This window comes from Cervus elaphus, chromosome 14 (genome assembly GCF_910594005.1).
Source record: "Cervus elaphus chromosome 14, mCerEla1.1, whole genome shotgun sequence".
NCBI classification, from domain to species: domain Eukaryota; kingdom Metazoa; phylum Chordata; class Mammalia; order Artiodactyla; family Cervidae; genus Cervus; species Cervus elaphus.
Window position 1 is genome coordinate 74,442,547 of NC_057828.1, and position 26,616 is coordinate 74,469,162.

At 44.5% G+C, this 26,616-nt stretch overlaps 1 protein-coding gene across 2 annotated transcripts; it reads right to left on the reverse strand.

Moving 5' to 3' along the window:
- Positions 1 to 111: 111 nt before the first annotated feature.
- Positions 112 to 26,411, reverse strand: UTP25 (UTP25 small subunit processor component). 2 transcript variants are annotated; one of them, XM_043923034.1, is made up of 12 exons: positions 26,203 to 26,411; positions 25,518 to 25,557; positions 24,560 to 24,806; positions 22,686 to 22,856; positions 20,659 to 20,747; positions 18,903 to 19,313; positions 16,721 to 16,940; positions 10,598 to 10,800; positions 9,070 to 9,252; positions 8,827 to 8,939; positions 7,876 to 8,121; positions 112 to 990 (listed from the first exon to the last, which is right to left on the reverse strand). In XM_043923034.1, the coding sequence occupies exons 1-12, from the start codon at positions 26,307 to 26,309 to the stop codon at positions 747 to 749; spliced, it is 2,274 nt and encodes a 757-aa protein (XP_043778969.1). In that variant the 5' UTR covers positions 26,310 to 26,411; the 3' UTR covers positions 112 to 746. The 2 variants fall into 2 exon arrangements, with proteins under 2 accessions (XP_043778969.1, XP_043778970.1); XM_043923035.1 differs by lacking the exon at positions 25,518 to 25,557 and having other exon boundaries at positions 26,203 to 26,339.
- Positions 26,412 to 26,616: the final 205 nt, after the last annotated feature.

Genomic DNA, 26,616 nt, shown 5'->3' on the forward strand with positions numbered 1-26,616 from the left:
TTTAAAAGTGCAACTTCTCAGTGTAACACACAAGTGACTATGGCGATGATGAAGACATGTGGTGAAGATGAATCTGTAGCATCAAGAGCGTCACAAAATTATTTCTTGAAATAGAGTAGAAATTGTTATTTTATATAATATGATTTTTAGGTACGTATTTTAACCAAAACATTTATTATTATGAGTTAAAGATCAGTGAATGAATATACTCTTCTAGGTTGAATTAAAATAGAATATGTAAGGTTTAAAAAAGTTTGGCTGGGGAGAAGTAACAGTTTTGCAAAACCTGTGCGATCCAAAAGATGATGTTCAACAGCAAGAACGATTCCAGTTTCTCACCACCAGTTCTCACAAGCACAGAAATGTATGCCTCAGTGTAAGAAGGTGTCAACCAGAAACAGGCAAATCTGACAGACTTTACCAAGCAGGATAAATTCGAGGTAAAAACCACAATAAACAATTTATAGCTTACAAAAAGATTCACAAGTCGAGGATTCCTTCTATCGACTTCTCAGAGCCCCCACGAGCTCCTCCTGACCTCTCAAAGATAGGTTGTACCAAAATCTGGTCTACGCTGAACTTTTCAGGGATATATGTCCTGAAAAGGAAGACGTGTCTGAGAAGACGCTGCCTGGTGCCCCTTCCTGCTAGCAGCCTTCTTTGTAGAAGCGATCAGAATCGGGTCCAAGCGGTGCAGAGTCGAGCATCATGTGTCATGCCAACACTGTTTCCCGTCCAGCCAGTTCTCATCTTTCCCCAGTAATGAAGAGGTGGACGTTCTTCTTGGACTGCAGCATCTGGGCAGCCCGCTCCACCCCGACCACGGCGGCCAGGCGCTGGGCGTCGTACCTGGAGTAGAGGACAGTGCAGGTCCAGGCGGCCTCCTCGCCTCTGCTCGTGGCTCGCAGCATGTTACAGACGTCACTGTAGAAGTGCGGGTATGTTGGCAGCTCATAGAAAATCAGGTTCCTGATGCCTTTTATTGTGTATCTGCCGGAAGGAGAGAGAGAGGCTGTGTCTACGGGAGAAACTCAGGGAGAAGCCACCTCGGGATTTTACAGGGACACAGTCACTCATGCCGTTTCGCGCTCAAGGAGGAAGAACAGTAACAGACAGACCAACGGTAACTCTAATTTGAGCTGGAAGGGCTCATTTTTTTGTGACAACATGTTTGAATTCCTAATGTTTGGTTTCAGATAATGATAAAATGAATTTGCCTTTCTTGAGCCTGCTCTGAGCAGAGTGAGGTACGCTGGGGGAGAATAGAAGACAAGAGTTAAAAATCGGTCGTCAAAAATTTAAAAAGCAGACGACTTCCAATTTAACACTATCCTTATCATCAGGGAAAACAATGTTCTATAATGGAGACGAGGTCAGATCCAGTACATAGAATAAACTGCAAATGCTCTCTCATTAAGTCTTTTCTTACCACTCTGACAACATGTTAACTCCATGGCAGATGTCCCAAGTTCATCCATTTACAACATTCTGCCCGAGGACCATCAGGCATTCTGGGAAGGCAATTAGTTTCAAGAGCTTCCTCACGCTTCCCCTGCCCCACAGGGCTGCACCTTGGCGGTGGGAAGGCACACCCTAAGGACTCGCCTTGTGGTTAGGTTGAGGTCAATCATTCCCTCCTAACAAAAGATTTCATAGCTGATAAGGTTCTGATTTTTCCTGTCAGACTCTCTCAGACACAGCTGATGTTAGACTTCCTCGGGAATTTTATTCATGGAGAGTAAGTTTTCCTTGTATTTTTATCCCATGGCCCAGTCTTATCTCTCGAGACCCTCCTCTTCCAGAATATAACTGCAATCCATTACTTTGTTCATTTTTCCACATCCCCTTTCCATAAAGGAATTCTAACAGCTAACAAACGAAGCTGACAGACACAGTGCTGCCTCAGCAGTGAGCAAAACAAACACACCCAAACACGGAGTTTCGCTTCTGCTTAGTATGGAGAAAATTCAAGAGGACGCTGCTTCCACCCTAATAGGAAAAAGACAGTCTACAACAGCATTCCTCTTCTTGAGCCTAGACAGCCGATGTCGTGAGGCAACCAGGTGAACGGATTCAGTGGTGCCCTGGTGTGTGTTTAACTGGTTCTCGGTGGGGGAGGGAAGGCGCTGATTTGAAGCACTTGCTAATGTCTGTGGTGTAAACCCTTCATTTTAAGCGACCAGTGTCATGCTCCTGAACTTGGAAATGGGAAGAGACGTGTGACCAGATCTCAAGAGCAGGAATGAGCCAGCTTCAGCCCATCACTGACTGAATCCCAGAGTGACAAGCTCGTCTGAAGACAGGACACTTCCCCTTAGGCAGGGCGCGGTGGGGAAGGGGGCAGCTGCTATGAAAGTGGGAAGGAAGAAACTGCTGCACTTTCAACACGTTCTCAAAGGGCAATTATGGGTTTGCATGAGAGTTCAGGATTCCTGGGATTTCCGGACACACCTTTACTTTCATTTTCACGAGGTCTTTTCCACAGGCCTCCACTGGGAGCCCTGAAGACAAGGCAGAAGACCTAAGAGACCCCGTGGGCGGCGGGGACAGGAAAACTCTCTCTTTCCCCAGACCCACACTGTGTATGAAGCTAAAGCCTGAAGCCAATGAATGGGACAAAGGTCAACTGCTGGGTGGGGTCAGACGAAGCAAAAATCCGCTACCCTGAGGGAGCGGGTTTCCCTTGTGGCTCAGCTGGTAAAGAAGCCGCCTGCAATATAGGAGACCTGGGTTCGATTCCTGGGTTGGGAAGACCACTGAAGAAGGGAAAGGCTACCCACTCCAGTATTCTGGCCTGGAAAATTCTATGGACTGTACAGTCCATGGGGTTGCAAAGAGTTGGACACAACTAAGCGACTTTCACTTTCAAGGGAGGGGCATTAACCCCCTCACCCCGTCCCTCCCCACTATAAGACTCACACCCAGTAAAAAGCAAGAGCAGTCTGTCCCTAAGGAAAGGGCATGAAGCCTATGGAGCCCAAGAGCCTGCGCTGATGCAAGCAGAGGTTTGCGGCCAGTGGGGAGAAGCAGGAAACTTTCCAAGACGCTCACAGAACAAGGCAGAGAGAGGTCTTCCCACCACACAGGGTGGTGCAGGAACCCTGAGAAAGCCCAGGGTGGAGAGGAGCTGCTTGCATCTCAGCTGGACCGGGCGGAGGGCCCCTGCCCCACTTGAAGCCTGTGTGGAGGAGTGAGCAGGAGCGGCCGGAGAGGGGGAGCGGACAGGAGTGCGGGGAGAGGCTCTCCCCGGGCACAGGGCTGCAGGGCTGGGGGAAAGCTGAGAGGGGAGCAGGGCCAGCGCCGGGCCACTGTCTGCTGGAGGGACTGCAGTCTGTGGTACCTGGACGGTAACCATGGTAACCACCACATCCTCACTAGACTCACAGCTCCCACTCTAGTGACCTGACGCAAGAGTGTGTCCAGGCCAACTACCCACTCAGGCGCTCCATTCAACTGATAACTACAGAAAACAAAGCAAAGAAAGAAAAAGACACTAAAACCATGAGGCATCATTGTGACCATCAAATTCCTGGCAACAAGTAGGGTTTTACAGAGATAGGTTAATGGAGTGTAAGTTACTGTATGTATTTTGGGGGGGAAAGGGAGAAGATGGGAGTGGCAACGTATAGCAAATTTTAAACTGTGTACAGTTTTTGAACAAACAAGTTTTCCTTTCCAAATTTATCCTAAGGAAATACCTAGGCAACTATGCCATCAGCTACACATACAGATGCCCGTGGCATTATTGTACATAATAGCAGAAAACAACAAATCTACACGCCCGTTAAAAAAGAAACTTGGTTAATTATATACCCATTCAAAGTATGTAACACTAAGTAACCATTAAAACAGATGCTATGTACACCTCATAGATTACTTATAATTAAACATAAAAGGTATTTTTACAAGGCAGAGATCTAGCAGACCTACTTTGACCAAGTGATTACATTTAGCATCACCCTAAATGGGATAAACTGACACCCTGTGCCTCCATGTAGAATTATTACCAAAATAATGTTTAAATCTGTGATCTCCAAACTTGGATGCCTGTTGAATCACCTATTTGTTTTTTAAAAGTATCTATTATATAATTGGTCCCCATCTCCAACACTATGATTTAATTGATACTGGGGTATGACATGAGATTTTTTAAAAACTCTACTAGGGGATTCCAATGTGTAGTAAAGTTTGGGAACACTGATCTAAATAATAAGGAAATGGGCAACTCCAGACTGTGGGACATTCTACGGGAAATTGGACTGGACTTCTCAAAAAAATGTCAGTATTATGACAAAGAACAAAAAGGAAGAGAACTATTCCAGATGAGGGTTTCTTAACCGCAGTACTGTTGACATTTTAAGCCAGATACTCTCCGGGTGTTCAGCAGCACTTAGGTTTTGACCTGCGTGAACCACTAGAATAACCCTCCAGCTGTAACTACCAAAAATGTCTCCAGATATTTCCAAATGTCCCTTGGGGAGCAAAACTATTCCCAGCTTAAGAACTGCTAAAATAAACTTAAGAAACATGTTAACCAAATGCAATTATGATACTCAACTAAATCCTAAATCCTGGATTGCTGATGCGGGACAGCTGTAACAGTCACTGGGGAACAACTAGGAAAATCTGAACACGGACTAAATATCAGATGATGTTATTGCAATGATGTCAAGTGGAATGTCAATAAATGAAAGAAATTTGTTTTTAGCCACTTTACATGCTGAAAGATCTAGGAGTTAAGTGTCATGAAGCCTCCTATAATTTACTGTCAAATGGGTTCAGGAGAGCGAGGAGAGACAGAATGTGAGTGCATGCGAACGGGGCAGAATGCTAACCCCTGGCCAAGTCTACCTGGAAGGAGTTAGAGACGTTCACTGTGATAGCTTTACAATGTCTTTTGAAATGAAATCTTACCAAATAAAAAGGTGGGGGGAGGATGTGACAGAACCATATATAAACTTAAAAATACATATCCATAACACACAGGTATACATGTTAAAATGCTAACTTGATTTTTTTTCAATGAGTACATGAAACACTTAAGATAAAAGAAAAAACAAAATCCCTATGGGTATATTGGGATCTCAACTTTGGTATTTTTTTTTTTTTAAACTGCCGGTGTCTGTGTGCATGTACACAAGTTTTTTGACATTAAAAAGTCAGGAAAGAAATATACGAAAATGAGTATTTGTATCAGTGGGATTATAGGTGATTCCATTTTTTTAACCTAGATTTTCCAGGTTCTCTAACAATGACACTCTTATAATGAGAGTATTTTTAAAACAAAATAAAACAACAAAACCGACTCCAATAGGTATACTTAAGAACTAAGAAAATCTCTTAGAACCAATTTGTCGACAGTAGAGACACCTGGGCGGGGAAGATCCCTGGAGAAGGAAATGGCTACCCACTCCAGTATTCTTTCCTGGAAAATCCCATGGACAAAGGCGTCTGGCAGACCACAGTCCATGGGTTCTCAAAGTCAGACATGACTTAGCGACTAACAATACAACAGAGACTAGGTATCTTCTGGAAATCAGAGAAGCTGAGCAGGGCCTCTTCAGAGGGGCAGGCAGTACCAACTCTTGTCATCTTCTGCACCCCTTCCCCTGCCTTCCTCCTCTCTTGCACATGTTCTGTGTCTTCCATGACCCCAACAAATATGGCCTAACACTCTGACAGGACCTAAAACTAACGACATTCTAGACATCTATGCTATCTGCCAACTGTCAATGATAATGAGGCACCCACAACTGACTTGAAAGGCTGGTTCCTCCATAGTCTATAAAGACTCGATCTGCTTCTTCTGCAGCGGGGGTTCTCACTGGGGCAAGGAGCACCCAGAAACACCCCAGGCGGCCTTTCCCAACTCCAGAAATCCCACCTCCAGAGCTTCTGAGTGCCAATCCTTCATGCTGTGCTTACCCATTGATAATGTTCAGAGAAGGAGCTGCGAACTGTCCTTACCTCAGGAGTATCATGACCAAAGGCCAATCCAGCCCTAAGATTCTACTGGTTTCATCTCTCCAAAGAAGACAAATCATCAGGTTGAAAATTTTTCATTAGCTCACAAATGAATTGCAGTATGTCTAACACTGCCTACTTCCTCAGAGAATACAGATACAGAATTTTAGAGTTGGTTACTAAAGTTGGAAATACATGTACTTTTCCCCATGGTTAAATTAAAAGAATCAAATCACAAAGACACTGCAGATCAAAATACCTATCATTACCTTGGTGACCTCTCAAGCAAAAAAATTCTACAGTTGGGAACCTTGAGACAATTGGCAGTTGCAAATTACTTAGATTCACATTTAACACCCAGGAACCGAATCCAGGGTGTAAAGCAAACGACCCATGTCAGGTTTGTCTTTACCGTGACTTTGGGGACAAAGCTGTCTGGTCAGTAAATGAACAGTGTAAGACAGGAGACTGTCTCACCTACTTAAGAGAAGGGGCTCCTCTTAACACCACGCCTTCTCCTTGAAGAGCTGCTCTTTGAGAGCAGTCCTCATCCCAGCTTAATTCACAATTGTGAGAGACAATCACGCTGGGAAGTTTTCCAATCCATCCACTTCATTCAAAGGACTTGTTTTGATGTGTCAAGCTTTTGGAAAACTAAGGGCTCTTAAGACCTGCTGAATGCAAATTCCCCCCAAAATACCACTTTCCAACACGAATGAAAACAACAGTTCACTGGAAGGAAGCAAATAATGATGCTGGGAAGCAAACATTTGTTAAAACTCTTGGGCCAAACAGCCAAGAATGAAGCCGGGTCAACACAGATGCAGTCATGCTTCGCCTCTCGGCTGAAGACAACCCTTGTCAGCAGAATGCAGAGGTCATGCCGTGCCGGCCTGCTTCACCCGGCAGGCTGCTGGGTCTTCCTGGTGAGGAGAGGGTTTCTGGGGAACACCATCAAATACCAGCATAAACTAAAAGGCAATGCAATGCCAAGGTGCACCAACTAATAAGCTCCAAAGCCTAGAAGATTTCTGGCTTAGCTGTTAGAGATTCTCTGAGGAAATGTGTCCCTCAGTAGTATATGGCCGAGTAAAGTCAGAACTTAAATTCACTGAACATTATTGTGAATCAGGAAAGAAAAGGTTATAGGATGCACTTTTCATCTCTCTCTAGGTAAGGGCTTAAAGGAGGCTTTTAAATTTGGCAGTAGACAGAATTAGCAAAACAATAAAAAACTGTGCTCTGGGTGCACAAAGGGCTGCAGCCATCCCAAACAGTAACAGAAGGATCAATATTACTAACGCTCTAATTAAAAAAAAAACAGGTCAACCCAGCATTTTTGTCAAAGTCACATGGTGGGGAAGCTAAGCAAATGCTGAAGCTCTTAAATATCCACCTCTAAGGCCCTCAGCTTTTGCTCTTCATAAACATCAAGGGGCCCTTAGTCCCTGTTCTCTCTGGTGAGGGAGGGTGTGCACACCACCTCTGGACACACGGGAACTTCCAGAACACTGACACTGCACTCAGCGTCCATCGCCACACAGTCCCCAATATTTCATCCGTGCTTCTGTGACAGGCTCCATCCTCCCTTTGCTGTACTGACTTGGGCTGTCCCTGTCGAAAGCTGCTAGACTCTGTAACATCTTTCTTGAGGGACATACCCTCAAGAAAGCTACTTAGGAAGTACCCTAAGTATGGATCCACTCCATGTCTATATATAACATGCTGCAGTCACTCATTCACTTCTACAACCTTTTCCAGCAACATCCATGTTGGAAGAAAACCAAACTACCCATCAAGAAAAGCCTGTCCAGCCCCTAGAACTCTGGCGGCTCTCCAGGAGATGGAATAGGGAGGCCCACAACATTGCAGAGCCTCCCGTACACTCAGAAGCCCGGCCCTCCTTCTCACCTTTTGTAGAAGTGGAAGCGCTCGGTGAGCAGCAGGAACTGCTTTTCTCCCTGAAGGAAGAAGTGTCTGGCCCTGGAGACCCCAGACTTCTGGGTGTACTCGCAGATATGAGTGAAGTTCAGCTCCTCCTTCTTGAAGTAATTTCGGAGACGCACAAAGTCAAAGTAGGAGGGGACATAGACAAGCGTGTGGGACATGACTGCATCCCGAAACTGAGGCAAAATCTTGTTCACGAAAAAGTTGAACCTGATTTGGAAAGGCAAAGGGCAAAGTCAGCGGTCTGGAAGTGAGCCCGAAGGGTCAGCGCTAACTGCATGACCCTGGGCAAGTCACAGTCTCCCTCTACCTCCCCTAAGAGGCCAATCTGGTCTACCGCACTGCAAAGAGACTAGACTTGTTCAACACGTTAGAAAGTAGGTGCTAACACTACTCATCACAGAGTATGGACGTGACACTGGTATATCCCAGAGAATTATTCTAGGAAGTATAAACCATATCACTCATTCATTCAGTTGTCAGTCAACAAACATTTACTGAACACCTACCATATAATAAGCACCATTCTGCTACCAAGGGTCCCCTGACTAACACAATGAGCAAACAGAAGAAAATAACACAGAAAACTAGAAAAAGAGTTCTTGCCCCGAAGGGCTTAGAATTAAGTTGCTGACATGCAGCATTAAGCTATTTATGTAATTTTAAAATGCCACCATCTAGCGGAAAGTACCCCTGACCCACCAACTCTGCACCAACTAGGTTCAGACCTAGGACGAGGCATCGCTTCCCTGTCCTCCTCGGTCAATGCCATGGCGGAGGTGAATCACCTCATTTCATCTGGTAAACGGTCATCAATAAAGCCAATGTGGAGTCCAATTTTAAGTTTGAATGGCCAGGTAAAAGCCCTCTCTGGGACTCCCAGGGTCCAGTGGGAAAGGCTGGGGATGTGGGTACCTGGCATCAATCACGGAAGCGAGGCTTTCCGCTTCCATCCGCTGGAAGACGTGCGGGAGCTGCACCAGGACCTGACTGATGGAGCCTGTCATCGGGACGTTCCTCACGGCCACCTGCCAGGAGTCAGGGAGCGCATCAGGAGTGAGCCATTCCCCCTGCTGACCAAATGTAATCCTCCCCTTCTGCCTCTTGACCCAAACAACGCACGACACTTCCCGAAGGTCCAGAGAAGGGGAGACCCACCTGGCCTTGCACATTGACGCAGTGCTTGTTGAACACCGAGTTGATCTGGGCATCCTGCAGGGCCCCGAACAGCAGGGTCTGGCGATAGTACTTGGACCAATTATTGAGGCTCCACATTCGCACTCGAGAGAAGTCCACCCCATGTGAGTCCAAGGGCAGTAGGTTCATGTGGTTCATCAAATGCTGCGAGCAGAAATAATACTCCATTAATACTTACTGAGCACTTACCTGGAAGGCACTGCGCTAAGCATTCCATAAGCTTTTTGTCTTACTTAACCCCGAGAAACACATACTATCATCTCCCAAGTTACAGCAAGAAAATTGCAGGTCAGGCAGGAGAGTGACTTGTTCATAGTCAAGTGAACATTCCCAACACGAAGATAAAGCTCAAACTGGCTACCTTGTGGATCTTTCAAAAAGAATCGAGATAGTACCTATACTGAGTATTTCTGAAATGCCACCCTGCTTACTCATATAAGCAACTTGGTTCCAGACTTGGACAAGAAGGAAAATGACACAGAAAACAGAACTGCTGTCCTTCCATGATCTGGTTCTCAAAACATTAGGAGACTCCCTGAGTGACTACACGTCATCCAATTAAATATGACTCAACCATCAGCTTCCCTCATAGCTCAGTCGGTAAAGAACCTGCCTACAATGCAGAAGGCCTGCGTTCAGTTTCTGGGTCAGGAAGATCCCCTGGAGAAGGAAACTGCAACTCACTCCAGTATTCTTGCTGGAGAATCCCACGGACAGAGGAGCCTGGCAGGCTATAGTCCACGGGGTCGCAAGAACTGGACACAACTTAACAACTAAACCACCACCACAACCATCAACAGACCTTTTCTATGTTAATCATATTTTTACCTTGTATACTGAAGGGTTACAAATACTATAAATTTATTCCTTACTTTATAAGTACTCCCTTTTATTTGTTGCAAACTTACTCTAAGTCCTGGAGTTGTAGAAGAGGTAAGTTCTCACTTGCCTTATACTGTCAAAATAAACCTATGGTTCCATGATGAGGACTGTTAAGACTCAAAGACATTGCAGAGTATGTGGAGAGGGAGAAAAAAAAATCATAGCACTAATTATGGTAGGAGGACAAAAACATCTCACATTTATCAGTAAAACATCACACATAAAGAAATCATGAGCAATCTTTTCCCAAAGAAGACTGAATAAAAGAGAATGAAGATAAACTGCAGGAGGAATTATTTTAGATAAAGACATCCTCGGTGAGGAGGGATTTCAACCAACCAACCACATTAAAGCAGTCTATTAGTAGAAGCCACGTTTCTAAGGGGAAGAACTCTTATCTGGAGATTTGAAAAGATCAACTAGAGTTTTTATCTTTCTGGATACTGACCAACCTGTGGATAGCAGAGGGGACACTTCTCATTTTCAAACTGGAAAATGTGGAACATTTTCATTTCCAAACTAACTGAGTTTTAATCTGGACTTTAATAATCCTTTTAGACTCAACCCACTGAGCTTCTTGTCTCTAAATGTGGATGACCAACATTACCAGGACATGCTCCCAGTTCTGCATCAAGTAAATGTCAGCTTGATCAATGATGAGCAGTTCAATAGAAGACAGAAAGTCAAAATCTCTCTTCTTCTCTCCTTCTCCACCAATGATGGTCCTCAAGCCCAGAGGGGAGGCGATGAGGATGTCCGAGGAATAGAAGGGGGCGTAAAGTCGGATGCTCCTCTGCAGAATCGCCACTCCTACGCAAACAGCCAAGGACACGTCAGCTCTTTAGTCACCATCAAGCCATCAGCTTTCACCTTCTCAAAGTGTCGCCTCCCCACGTACCTTCCATAGCTCCCCCCAAGCATGTAACTACTCAAACTGCTTTCATTATTAAAATTATCATCACCCCTCCTTTGCATTGATGGTCCCTGCTAGCCCCCACTCTCTCTTCCTTTTCTTCAATGGCAAATCTTCCAGAAAATCGTCTCTACTTTTAAAATCTCCTCCTCACTCTCAAGGCACTGCAGTCTGCCTCTGATTCTTAGGATGCCACTGACATGGCTCTTGCTAAGATCACCAAAAGCTCTCGGTTACCAATTCACTGGCTCTTCGGTGCTTCTTGTCTTTAATGCAAAAGCACATCCTCCTTGAAATGCTCTTTTCCTTACTGGTGGTTTCCATGACTCCAACACTTAGTTTTCTTATCACTGACTGGTGGTCCTTATCTATCTTTCCAGATTCAGACAGCTCTTCTACAAATCCCTCGAGTCACCTGCAAGTTCTCTTTCACTCTGCATGAAGCTCTGGATAGATATATTCACTAGTGATGGTCTTAACACTACTGTCACCAAATTTTATATTTCCTGCCCACATCTCATTCCGAAGCAAAAAGCAGCAGTTTGTAAAGAGCCCAAGTGGTACGTGAAAGAGATTGCTTATCTGAAAGCACGTACCAGAGGGGCAAAAGACTGCTGGGGACTCTCTCTGGGGGTAGAATGCTGGTGGAAACCACTTTTACAAACGCCCTCTACCTTGATGACACTGGTGGGCACCATTTCTGCACACTCACTCTCAGCTGCCCACAGTGTTGGGTGAGCACCCCCCACCCCACCGCCCTGCACTGCTGGCGGGCATCACTGGCAGACACGGACAGCAAGCAGCCCCACTGACCCCCTCCCACGCCACTCGCAGGGCACCACCAGAGCCAACGATCGCATGCAGCCCACACAGGGGACATCCCTTGAGTGCCAGGCTCAGGCAGATGGCGGGCAGACTGCGTTTTTGGACTCCATGGGAGTGAAACAAGCAGAGAGTTTGTGGGACAACCAAGAACTAGGAAAAGGTTAAAAATACAATTCATCTTCCACACAGAGCCACTCCTTTAAGACAGGGAGCCATAACTGGTTTGCATAATACACAGAAACAAACAGCCAGGCAAAATGAGGAAGCAGGGGAACATGTTTCAACTGAAGGAACAAGATAGAACCCCAGAAAAAAACTGAATCAGACAGATGTAAGCAGTTTATTTGATAAAGAATTCAAAGTCATGGTCATCAAAATGCTCACCAAACTTGGGAGATTATGAATAAACAAACACATTGAGAAACTCAATAAAGAGAAAATATTGAGAAAGTTCTAAAAGAACTCACAGAGCTGAAGAATATAACTGAGCTGAAAAATACACTAGAGGGAATCCACAGACTAGACGATATGAAAGAGTGTCAGTGACCTGAAGACAGGGCAGTGGAAATCACCCCAAGAGAATGGCAAAGCAAAAATAAAAAATATTTCTTTAAATGAGGACAGTTTAAGGGACAGCATCAAGGGTTCCATCATCAGCATTAACGAGTCCCAGAAGGAGAAGAGAGAGAAAGAGTCATTAACATCCACATTATAGGTGACCCAGAAGAGGGAGAAGAGAGAAAGGGGCAGAAAACTTATTTGAAGAAACAATGGCTGAAAATTTCCCTAACCCAGTGAAGGAAACAGACATTCAGGTCCAGGAAGCACAAAGACATGGTATTTTATGGAGAAAACCCTATAAAACTCCACCAAAAAACTGTTAGAAAAAATGAATTCGGTAAAGCTGCAAGATACAAAATTAACATAAAGAAATCTGGTGCATTTCTACACATTCATAATGAACTACTAGAAAGAGAAATTAAGACAACAATCCTATTTACAACTGCATCAAAAAGAATAAAATACCTAAGAATAAATCTAGCCAAAAGGTAAAAGACTTGTAGTTGGAAACTATAAGGTCTTAAAAGAAACTGAAGACGACATAAACAAATGCAAAAATATACCATGCTCAGAGACTGGAAAAATCAGCATTGTTAAAATGTCCACAGTACCCAAGAAAACTACAGATTCAATGCAATTCCTATCAAAATACCCATGACATATTTTACAGAACTAGAATAATCATAAAGTGTGTTTAGAGCTACAAAAGACCTTGACTATCCAAACTGATCATAAGAAAGAAGAACAAAGCTGGAGGTATCCTGCTGCCTGATTTTAAACGACACCACAAGTCTACAGTATTCAAAACTGTACGGTGCTAGCACAAACAGAACAGAAACAGAGAGCCCAGAAATGAGCCCGTATTTGTACGGCTCATTAATCTGTGAAAAGGAGGCAAGAATATACAGTGTGGAAAAGAGGGCCTCATGAACAAATGGTGCTGGGAAAACTGGAGAGCTGCATGCAAAGAATGAAACTGGACCACGAGCTTACACCAACTACAAAAATCAACTCAAAGTGGATTAAAGACTTGAATATAAGACCTGAAAAACCACAAAACCCCTAGAGGAAAACACAGGCAGCAACTTTCTTGACATCAGTCTTAGTGATATTTTTTTTGGATCTGCTCCACAGGCAAGGGCAATGAAAGCAAAATTAAATGGGACTACTTCAAGCTAAAAAGATTCTGCATGGCAATGGAAACCAACAACAAAACAAAAAGGCGATCTACTGAACAGGAGAAGATATTTGCATATGTGGTAAGGGGTTAATATCCAAAATATATAAAGAATTATGGTGACTCATTATCAGAGAAACAAACAATAAAAGTGGTCTGAGGATCTGAACAGACATTTTCTCAAAGTCATAGGGATTACCAACAGGCATATTTGGAGATGCTCAACATCACTAAAGATCAGGGAAATGCAAACCAAAACCACAAGGAAAAAAATCAACACTACAGTGAGGTACTATCCCACTCCAGTTAGAAAGGCCATCATTAAAAAGTCTGCAAACAACAAGTGCTGGAGAGGTGTGGAGAAAAGGGAACCCTCTGACACTGCTGGTGGGAATGTGAGCCGGTACGGCCACTATGGAGACAGAACGGAGGTTCCTCAGAAAACTAAAGACAGGATTACCATATGACCCAGTAATCCCACTGCTGGGGATATAGCTGGCCAAAACTATAATTCAAAAAGACACATATACCCCTATATTCATAGCGGCACTATTCACAATAGCCAAGACATGGAAACCACCTAAATATCCATCAACAGAAGAATGAATAAAGGAGATGCGGGGCAGGGGTGTGTGTGTGTGTGTAATGGAGTACTGCTCAGCCATTAGAAGAGCACAGTAATGCAGGGTGTGTGTCTGTATGTATGTGTATATATATAAATACACACACACACACACACACACACACATAGGAATACTACTCAGTGTGTGTGTGATGGAATACTATTCAGCCACAAAAAGAGCAAACCAATGCCATTTGCAGCAACATGAATACAACCAGAGATTATCATACTAAGTGAAGAATGAAGAAAGTCAGAAAGAGAAAGGCAAATACCATATGATATCACTTACATGTGCAAACTAAAATAAGGCACAAATGAACCTGTCTACAAAACAGAAAGAGACTCACAGGCACAGAGAACAGACTTGCAGCTGCTGAGGGGGAAGGGAGAGGGATGGACTGGAAGTTTGCAATTAGTTGACGCAAACCATTACATTTAGAATGAATGAGCAAGAACGTCCTCATGCATAGCACAAGGAACTATATTCTACCTCCTGGGATAAGTCATAATGGAAAGAATATTAAAAAGAACCCATGTATAACTGAGTCACTTTTGCTGTACAGCAGAAAGCAGCACAACATTGTAGATCAACCATGCTTCAATTTTTTCAAAAAACAAATAATGTATCAGGTGGCTAGTAAGTGCGATGATCAAAATGAAATAACAAACAGACTGTGACACTGGAGTTACAGAATTCTTACAGCCACCATGTAAGTTGGTATTAGCCTCATTTTACATTTGAATAAACCAAAGCACAGGGGAAAAGAGAAACACAATGAAATATCACCTCACACCTGTCAGAAGAGGTTTCATCAAAAAGACAAGAAATCACAAGTGCTGACAAGGACGTGGAGAAAAGGGAACCCTTGTGCATGGTTAATGCGAATGTAAACTGGTGCAGCCACCATGGAAAACAGTACAGATGTGCCTCAAAAATTAAAAATAGGATCATCACCAAAAAAGAAAACAGAAAAACCACCATACAACTGAGCAAGTTCACTTCCGGGTATGGACCCAAAGAAAACAAAAACACTAATTCAAAAAGATACATGCACTGCTATGTTCACTGCAGTATTTATAATGGCCAAGGTATGGAGGCCGCCTAAGAGTCCACAGGTAGATGAATGGACAAAGCCGTGGTATACACACACACACACACACACACAATGGAATATTACTCAGCCCTAAGTGAATGAAATCTTGCCATCTGCAACAACAATGATGGACCTTGAAGGTATCACCATAAGTGAAATAAATCAGATAAAGACAAGTATCAATACCATATGATATCTCTTAGATGTGGATCTAAGAGACAAAACAAACAAAAAACCAGACTGATACAGGGAACAGACCGGTGGTTGCCAGAAAATGGGGGCAGGGGTTGGAGGGTGGGCAACATGGGCTGGGGGGTGATCAAGAGGTACAAAACATTCAGTTAAGAAGCGAACAGACCACCAACGTATGCCACGGATCCAGTGTATGCCAATGGAGAACACAGTCAATAACACTGTATTAACTCTGTATGGCAACAAATGGTAACTATACTTTTTGTGTGATCAGTTTGTAAGGTATATAGACACTGAATCTCTATGTTGTAAATCTGAAACTAGCATGTCAATTATACATCAATTAAAAAGAGTGATTTATCAGCTGCTTGCTGGCCACCTGCACATGTTTGAAACTAAACATCAACTCTCACCCCTGCACCTCACACTCCAGCCGTGCTAAAGCCTCTGAGTCCGAGGTCATGCTGTTTATTCGTCCTGATGCCTCCGCAGTTTCCTGTCTGAAACTCTTTCCTCCACTCAGATCTCCCTGCTTCGTAACTGGCTAAATCCTATCCAGGTTTCGACTTAGTACAGACAGTACCTCCAGCAGCAGATCTTCCTAAACAGTCCTGTGTCCACTGTGAGTAAGGATATTTGCTTTAAATACTTAAACAGCCACTGCATCCTTAACCATAACACATCTTCCATCTCACACTGTCTGATTTGCCTTTAGGCTGGACTTCCTTAAGAGTAACTTTTAATCCTTCTAATCCTATACCCCCAGCTACTTTACAGTGCTTAACACAGTAGATGCTAAATAATCAGTAAATGAGTGTATGTGATAATAAATATTCTCCAAGAAATTTCTCCATGTACAACCAACCAAATACATGGGAGCAGAATGTGACAAGCAAAAATGCGACAAGTCGGGCGGGAGTCAGTAAGTCCGGGGTAGAGATAACTCCATGTAGCAGGCAGGAGGGAAGTCCATTATGCACAAGCCCTTCAGTTAATTCATCTTCCCCAGACTGACCCACTCAGCCCCTTTACCTCCAGCTCCCTTGGACTCCTGTAGCACTAGGAGCTACCAGCTATAGGTGAGCCAAGACATCTATTACACATGTACATGTTACACATGTACATACGTTTTTCATGTAAGCTCCATTTCATTAGCCAAGTGTCCACCCCATTAGCCAAAGCAAGGCTCTCCCCGGGCAGAAGAGATGTCTCAAATGCACCTGGTTCTGCCAGGAGTCTAGCAGTGACCCTCTGAGAGAAGGCCTAATTCCAGGCTTCTGGCTCCCAGCTATGTGCACCTCACACCCCAGTCCCTCGGGGTCTCAGTCTGGACAAGGGGCAATTACCGATCCGGAAGTGGTCATCGATGTTTCCCACAAACACAGCTTCATAGTCCTCAGGCCTCTTCAGGTTGGGAGGTCTCTCCTCGGGATCGGAACCGTACTCTCCATTAAACCTCTTTTTGTTGCTGACAATGATTTTCTTCTTGCTGTCGCCCTCCAGGAGGCTGATGAAGAGCTGCACCACCCGCAGAGCAGCTTCCCGGAATGGCACCACGACCAGCACCTGTTGATGGAGAGGCGGGCAGCCTTGGAGGCAAGCGGAAGGAAGGGCAGCTCGAGGTGAGCCCGCGGGGGACCCGGAGCTAACGAGTCCCCTGATCTGCAGCCCCGGGCCAGGGATGCCCTGGCTCAGTACTGCAGGCTGAGTATCCTTCAGACCCACAGCACCGTGTCCTATGGACTTCAATCTCATGGCCCCTTGGGGGACATCCTTAAGCAGAATGTGGGAATACCTTTTAGGGTAACTCTATGCCTTTAACAGCGGTATCCACCAGCAAAAGCCCAAGGACATAAACAGACAAAGCTCTCTGAGAACAAGAAATGTTACTCATTTCTGTCTCCTACAGAACTCGAGTGTTCAGCATCATGATTTCATGTATTTCATCGTGATTTCAGCCAAGGAATATGCTGAATAAATGAATCAGATGTATTAGCAGAGAACAAATTAAGCTAGTAAGGACTAAACTATCATTACTTCTCTAGTACATTTCCTGGTACACTTTTCAGAAATGATGATAAAGTATTTCTGAAATAAGATCACATTTCAATGGGAAATATAGGAATCAGTTTTCCTAACATTTCTAAAAATGCTTAGTATTAACTGTTGAGAAAAAAAAACAGAAGATGCTTAACAAATAATTTCTAACTACCCTTGTGTACATGGGTTTTTTTCTAACTACACTTGGCTAAGGCTTCCCTGGTGACTCAATGGTAAAGAATCCGCCTGCAATATAGGAGTTATGGGTTCAATCCCTGACTTGGGAAGATCCGTTGGCAGAGGGAATGGCAACCCACCACAGTATTCTTGCCTGGGGAATCCCATGGACAGAGGAGCCTGGAGAACTATAGTCCAAGGGGAACCAAAAGAGTTAGACACGACTTAGTGACTAAACAACTCAACCCTTGTGTAAACAATACAATCAGTGGAAATAACCCAGTCAGATCAGGCAATTCACCAAATTCCAAACTGCTTCATTTGGGTGTTCTACCTCATACCCTGTTTTGCAGTTCTAAATGGAAACAGATAATCGTTCTATTCTGATGCTGAAGATTCCAAGGTGGTTTCCCAGAGGGGCATCCCGCACAGCCAGAGGGGCGCGGTGACTCAGCTGGTATAGCGTGGGATGACGGATCACTTCTGAAGAGGGCCAAGTTACTGCCCTGCTGGGACACTAAGTAAGAGTCTAGTGGTTTTCCCCAGCTATCGAACAAGAAGGCTGGACTAAGAAATCTCTTAGGAGCCACATCATCCTATTAAGAATCCTATTAAGCTCAATGAGAAGGATCTAAGAAGATGAGGCCTCTTCAATACAGAGACATGGGTGGAGGGGTGGGGGGGTTGGGAGGTACAGTATCTAGCTACACGACATCATGAAAAATGTAGCAAGCCAGAAGACATTTTCTATGTAAGCCCTCAAACCACTGGTGCTTAAGCCTAGGAGCCCACACACATGTAATCATCACTTTAAGTTGCAATAATGATACAATGGGAAAACAGGGGTTTTGCTTTCCAAGGTTTACATACGTGCGTGGCTTAGTGAAGAGAACCCTTGGTTTTAGTCCTGTCTGTGCTGCTCTCTCCCTGGTTCCCTTTGACAAGGCCCTTTATGAATCTAGGTCTGTGTCCACAGATGCAATACGCAGGGACCAAATAAAAACTTCTCTAAGGACCCACCCAGCTCTGACAGTCACAAAGAAGAGATTTACAGTGGAGTGCTCCTTACGCAGAGGATCAGGGTTTGTCTCGAAGGAGAACTATCGTGGAGGTCCCTCCTCCTCGCGCTTTCAGGTGGACCCGCTGTCAGAGCCGTCTGCAGCACCACTCTGACGGCGCCCGGCGAACACGCTCAGGCCTGGACTTACTCTGTGCTCCGATCATGAAAGCCTCTGAGAACCTGCTCAGTGCCAGGGCCTACACGGCAGTGCCTCCCAGCCTCCTTGAGGGCAAAGTTCTGCCACCACTCACCTTGGGCCTGGTCAGCCCTTGGTCCCTGAAGTCGTCATCGTCACCCACCCCGAGTTTCTGGCTTCGGCGTCTGCTGTTGTTGCCAAGCACCTGTGCGTTGGCTTTGAGGACGTGATTTATTATGTGCAGGCAGTACACGCGGCGGATCTCTTCCCCATTCTTCAGGGCGGTCCTTTCCGGGTAGAACAGGTCCCGGTAAGAATTCATAATTAAGAAGAGCTCTTTCTGGAGGGGTGTGAAGGGGCTACTTGATTTTTGGGGACCAGAGAGGAACTGGCTGTTGGTCTTGATCCAGGTGGATTCCAGAGGCTTTTGAAGATGAACTGACTTTAAGTCAATGTCCTTTGGGGGTTTAAAGGTTTCCAACTTCTGAAACTTGGATGAGAAGACAACCTGGCCCAGGACGGGCCACTGAGGGAGAAAGGATCAAGAAGTTAGAAATGAATGACAGCGCCTCACATTCACGCGGTACTTTATAACTTACAGAGCCTCTGATGACTTACAGGTTCTATCACTTAATCCTCACGACAGCCGTGCAAGGTAAACACTATAATGCTCTTCTTACAGTTCAGGAAATGTGGAGATTCAGAGGTTACAGAATTCAGACAGACAAAAGAGAACAGAGCTAAGGCTCAGAGCCCAAGGTTTCTGACTTTAGAAAACTTGTAAGCTCTTCAGTCAATCAGTGGGTCACAGACTGTGCTGTGGACCACACTGTAGGAAGTCAAAATTTATTCTAGACAGAAAAAAAAAAAAAGTACTCAATGGTCAAGTAACTTTGATAAACACTACAAAACCTAATCCCACTCAGGGAGAGTCACAGCAGAATAGATATGAAGGTTTTGCTGAGTCCTGTAACAAGGACTCTGTTCCCCTTTGTTTAACCCAGAGTTTTCCAAATTTGCCTGGGCATGGTGCAAGGTTTTTTTTTTTGAACGAGGTTTTTGTTGGGATTTTTTTTGGGGGGGTGGAAGGGATGCTTGCACTCTAATGAAACTGCTGATCTTAGCAATAAAGGATGACCTCTGCAATAAAAAAGAATTAACTACTAAATATATGCCAGCAAGTAGGATGAATTTCCAGGGAACAATCCTAAGTGAAAAAAGCCAACCTGTATGATTGTATTTCTAGAACACTTTTCAGATAACAAGATGACAGAAATGGAGAACAGATGAGTGGTCACTACCAAGGGTTAGGGAAGGGGGAAGGAGGTGGGTGCAGTCATAAAACAGCATCAGAGAAGAGGGATCTTCACAGAGCTGGACATGCTCTGCATGTTGGCTGTGGTGGTGGAAATGGGAACCTACACTTGTGATAAAACAGTGCAGAACTAAGTAACACACACAAGTCAACAGGAGCAAAACGAAGGAAACCTGAATAAGACAAGGAGATTGGATCAATGGAAATTTCCTAACTGCAATACTGTACTATAGTTTTGCAGGATGTTACCACTGGGGTAAACTAGGCAAAGAGTATATGGGTATCTTTGCATTGTTTCTTACAACCGCATCTGTAAGAACTATCTCAATAAAAATTTCAACGAACACGGAGCCTGGCAGGCTACAGTCCACGGGGTCGTGAAGAGTTGGACGTGGCTGAGCGAGTGAGCACACACACAGGCTCTTCCAGCCTTCCTATGTCCCGCTTCCCACCAAGTCATCTGCCACTGGTGTGCATCACACATTTAGGGAGACCACTAGAGCCCAAGATCACTGCTTTTCTCCATTTGTGACTGTGATGATGGAACAATGCTTACTTTTAGCTGTTCGGTAGTTTTGGGATTTGTGGCAACAGCCTGGATTTCTTTTTCTTTCAATTTTGTGTTCACATGTTGTACAAATGGATCTAATTCAGAAATAAAGAAGATTAGAACAGTTAGAGCAAATGACAGGGATTTTTTTAGTCTTCCCTTTTAATGACACGGTATTCTTCATGATGTTAACTCACCTTTTTTCCCCATCTACTTCCCCCATCATTTATTCCAGTCCAGAGCTTAAAAGTTTCTGACACGTTCATTTCCCTAAAGCATTTCTTTAACCACATTATTTCCAAGCTCAAAAACCTTTGAAGAAACTTCTGTCTTAAATTCAACATACACCTCTAACCTACTTCTCCAACATAATTTTTGAATGACATGGCTCTCAAATGCTTCTGCCACTGTGGTTTTCCTTTCTTTAACTGAAAATGCTATCCTCTCCTTCACCTCATTTTTGTACATCCAAACAGGATCAGTTGAGTGTTAGCCCTGACTCATAGTAAACAACTAGTTCCCAGGCACGGGGCTGGCTCCACTAACAGGCTGCCTGTGGTCCCCTATAGACAGTCATCACCCTCAAGTCCCCCACCATCCACCCCAACACACATGTGCGTATGTCCTACCTCATCTAACTAGACCTCAAGATCCCTGAGGGCGGGTTTCATGTCTGATTTAACTTGCACTGAAGACATCTAACATCTATACATGCTCGACACTCAACCGAGGCGAACAAAGGCTCAAACGGTACCACCTGCACTCAGGGTCACCCTCAGTGCTCTGTGCTGGCAGCCAGCCTTCTCATTTCAGAAGCAAAGTTCAACGACCTATTCAGGAACCAGGCAGGAAAACCTCAAAAGCAATGCACCTAACAACAATACCTAAGATAAGTGTGAACAACAGGAAATAAGAATTCAAGGTGCTAATATATTTGTACAGGCAAAACCACCAGAGAAACTTTATGATAGTTAAGCTTCCTTATGAAACATAAAAGTTTTTTTAAGTTCAGAATGGCGAGCCTAAATTCTACCTGCTACTTCTCCCTCTTCTCCAGAAGAGCTAAGAGAACCAAATGAGGATTAAAATTTCAACTTCAGTGGCAGACCTGGTTGAAGAATGGCACTGGGACCAAAAGAGGCAGTCAGACACGGTACTGAGACCAGCCTGACTTGCCCATCCAGGCGCATGCAGAGACACGGAACCCGAGAGGCGGCAGAGATCCGCCTTAGCCATCCACAGGCTGGACTTGTCCAAGAGGCGGAGAGAGACTGAGGGGAAGAGGCGGAGCGCTCTGGCTTCCGAGGTGCTCCCTGGTAATAAGGACCAATTAGATCGGCCACTTCCGGGTCTCACAAACCTGTAAAATTGCTGCTTACAGGAATTGAGAAGTGACGGGTTGAGAGAAATTGAGAAGAGAGAAAAATGCAAAGTACTATTCTCTTCCTTCTCTGCTTGGGGAAAAGAAATCAGAGGTCTTCCCCTGACCCCAACTGTGGGAACATCAGGTCTGGGGAACTGGTCTGCCCTGCTATCATTCTTCAACTGTTTGTTCTCCTGAACAGCCCCCCACTCCCAACATGGCCTAAGCCCTGAAAAATACAAAATACCTTGGAGAAACATTTCTTCCCACTCTACATCTAGAGGCTATCTGTTTTTATCGCTGCCCATTCCAGTATCAGGAGATTTAACAAGCACTAGCCCCCACCTAGCACCAGGTGACCGGAGAAGGCGATGGCACCCCACTCCAGTGCTCTCGCCTGGAAAATCTCATGGACGGAGGAGCCGGATAGGCTGCAGTCCATGGGGTCGCTGAGTTAGACACGACTGAGCGACTTCATTTTCACTTTTCACTTCATGCATTGGAGAAGGAAATGGCAACCCACTCCAGTGTTCTTGCCTGGAGAATCCCAGGGATGGCAGAGCCTGGTGGGCTGCCGTCTGTGGGGTCGCACAGAGTCGGACACGACTGAAGCGACTTAGCAGCAGCAGCAGCACCAGGTGAATTCAAACAATGTACACCAGGCTCTGACCTTGTGACGCTTTCGGAGAAGAGTCATCGCCACTTTCCTCTTCGAGAAAATTGGTTTCTAGGCTGAAGAGTGACTCATGTTTTGTGTCTGTAAACTCCTCGGGGGACTCCTCTGATGTGCCCGGTGGCCCGTGCCCATCTCTTCCCTCAGGGTCAGCAGGTGAGGCCACACCTGCAATTATGGGAAACATTTTATAAAATTATTTACTGCTCTTGAATACAATTACACTTCTGTTGACAAATGAAATTTAATTCCTCAGCCTATATTGACACTGACACTCACCGCTATCATTTACCTTTAAGCCAATTCAAGTTGGAAGACAGAAGTTTTAAAATTACGCTGGATTGTTGACCCAGTACATGGGTGATGTTCAAAGCAACATTGATTATAACAAACAACTGGAAAAATGATTTCATCACTTCTATCGATTGGGTACTAACTAAATTACCACACAGTAGGTACAATGGAATACTCCATGATTAAGCTAATGTGAATCCACAGTTACAAACATTATATTATTAATGAAGAAAAGTATGCTATAGGAATGAATATATGAGACCATTCTACACATACTCACAAATAAATGTATAGACTCGTATTCATTCATACATCCATAAAAAAGTAGTCTGGAAGGTTATATACAATGTTAAAGGTGTTCATCTCAGGGTGGTGCAATTATAGGTTAACTATATTACCCTCTTAAACTTTTACAGTTTATATATATTACTTTTACAATTAAAAAAAAAAAAACTTTTCATCTTTAAAAACCCAAAACATGAAAGAAAACTGAAAAACCAATAAAATTAAACAAGAAATCCCTAAGTCTAAGGCAATGATTTATTTATCCCAGTACAAATGATGAATTAAAATACTAAGACTGGTGTGTGATACCTTAAAGTATAGAAAACAATAGTCAGACAAACAGGTATTAAGATAATAGGGTATAAAAAGCTACCCAGACATATTCAGACAATGGACTACTACTCCAGCAACAAAAAGAAATGAATTACTAACATGAACTACACGGATGAGTCACAAAAACAGGAGAAGCCAAAGAAGCCAGACACAAAAGGGTACTTATGGTATGCTCTCATTCATAAGAATTTCTAGAACAGACAAAACTAATATATAGTGAAAGAAAGCTGGTCAGTGGTTGCCTGATGCCAGGCCTGGGAAGCTGACTGCAAAGGGATAAGAAGAAAACTTTTTGTAGGTATTGGAAATGTTCTGTATCTTGATTTTGGTGGTGGTAATACAGACACACACATTTGTTGAAACTTACTGAATTACATACTTGAAATGGGTGTACTTTATTGTATGTAAATCATACCTCAATAAACTTGATTTTAAAATTAAATTAAAAAGTCACCTAGATGTCTGAGTGAGGCAGAGTCCCTTTAGGTTTCAATCCCACCTCTTCTCTGAAGCCTTCCCTCATTTACCCTGGCAGCATGTGACCACTCTGCATCTCTTCATCACCTTATATCTGTTCCATCCAGATCTGCTGCTTGGAATGTTTTGTATATTTCGTGTCTATCTTCCATTACACATGGTTCCTCTAAGGGAGGGACAGTAATCTCTTTAGTAAATCAAGACTGCTACAAAATGTTCCCTTTCCTCCCAATCAGGGGAACTTTAACTAGGATTGAAGTCCTGGAAATAGAAGCAAAAATGTCACTTCTCCATGTTTATGGCCAGAGGATCCTGTGTTTTCTGTCAGACCTCAAAGTTATCACCAAGGCCAGCAGGGCTAAGAATCTCTGCTTTGAGTCCATGTGCTCTCACCCGGCTCATATAGCACAGGGCACTGTACCACCGCGGCAATCTGTTTGCGGTCCCAGCAAAGATGCGAGACCCACACCAGAGACACTTACTGCTCTGCACGTCAGCAGACGCTGCGGCCATCTCCTCCCCCTCGCTGATGTCACTATCGCCATCTTCAAGATTCGTTTCTGTCTCATCCATAACACTGTCTCCTTCTTCTTCTTCTTCTTCCTCCTCCTCCTCCTCATCTTCCTTGGAAACATTCTTTAATGTGGCAAGTAATCGATGGTAACCAGACACTTGTTCTGGTTCACTCTCTGCTTCACTTTCAGAACTTGAAGTATCTGAACTCTCTGACTGGAAGGAAAGTAGGGATTTTAAAAACAAGAAGTATATTGTTCTCATGGCTACCCCATCACTACCATCAGGTCCACAGAGGAACAAGTTCAGATTTCTCTAAATTAAAATTAGCTTTTCTGTAAATATGCAATATCTATTCAACCAAACCTTGCACCAAATTTATTTAAAATAGCTAACCTAGCTATGCTTCTAAAAGTTCTTCCTCTTCTTTGAACTGCTAATCTTCTATATGGGAAGAAAGTCGACTACAGACATTGAGCTTTAGGTTATAAGGCAATCTCACCTGTCAGACGTTTGGCACTTTTAAAGAAGCAACAGAAAAAACTACAATGCAAGGACAACAACAAAAAATGTAGCAATTCTTCTGAGTCTGTTTTAATGACTTAAGACCTTTGATGATTTTCCACTCTATTTTATGCTGAGCACACAAGATATTTCCTCTTAGGATTTACCAAGAGCCCTCTGGTATGCCTCCTTAACAAGTTCTAAAATGCTAACCTCTCAGGACAGTTTCAAACTCTGTACTGTATTAGTTATCACAATGGAATTTAAACACACACCCACATTCAGAACTAATCAATATTATGAAAATAACAGCTTACACCTAAAATAAAAGAGCGGAAATGTACCCAAACTTTATTATTATATATAATCTCAGAGAAGTAACAGCCCAGAATCAACTATCATAAGAAAGGTATAAAGCATTACCAGTTGACAAGTCTGTGGTTTTGCTTCCTTTTTGGAAACCCTGAGAAGAAACAGGTAATGTTAAACTCTAACTACTGGTAGGTAACAATTAGGAAAAAGTCTAACGATACAATATTAAATAAGCATGGCAGACTAGAAATACATTATAACATAAATGTGTGTGTTAGTCGCTCGGTCGTGCCCGACTCTTTGCGACCCCCTGGACTGTAGCCCTTCCGGCTCCTCCGTCCACGGTATTTCTGAGGCAAGAGTACTAGACTGGGCTGCCATTTCCTACTCCAGGGGATCTTCCCGACCCAGGGATGGAACCCGGGTCTCTCCCGCATTGCCGGCGGATTCTTTACCGTCCGAGCCACCAGGGTAGCCCCAAGCAAATCTTTAAAGCCATAAAAAACAAAACGATCTCAGAAAAATCCCTGGCCATACAAAAACCACCGCCCAACACCCTCCCCCACATAAGGTGTAGGGGTCTGGCAGAAAGCGACCGGTTCAACAGAAGGCAGGCAGACCGGAGAACAGCACGTCTGGGGGTAAAGTCGCCAGGACGCCCAGCCCGGAGCAGCGGGGGACGCGGCAGGGGCGCCCTGTCACTGCCCCGGGGCGCGCGCGGGCCCAACGCCGGGACACGCCGGCTCCCTCTGGGAGAGGGGGCCGGCAGCGCGGGTCCCGCCGCGCCCCTCCACACCTGTCATAGAAGGGGTGCTCCTCGCCGAAATCCCGAAGATGCTTCTTCTGCTTTTTAGTCAGGGAGCCGAGCAGCTGGCTCTGGCTCCGGCTCCCACGTTTGCCCATGGCGAGCACCGCAAATCCGCCCACTTCCACTAGCTTCACGCCTGGAACTAGACCTGTTGACCCATTCACGCGCGACCGCCGGCAGCACTTTACGGCGGCAGGGGCGTGCCATAAAGCAGACCCGCTTTACGTCGCGCTTGTGCGACAGGCGTTGGAATTTCCTGTTTCCAGTTTCGCCCCCTAGCGGGGGTCTTTGGAAGCACGTGCTCGCTCGCCCATCTCTGGGCTGTAAAAGGAAGACGGGCCAAAAGTAGGCAGGCGGGCCTCCGGCTTCCCCAGATAGGTCAATGGATGGATGTACTTTGTG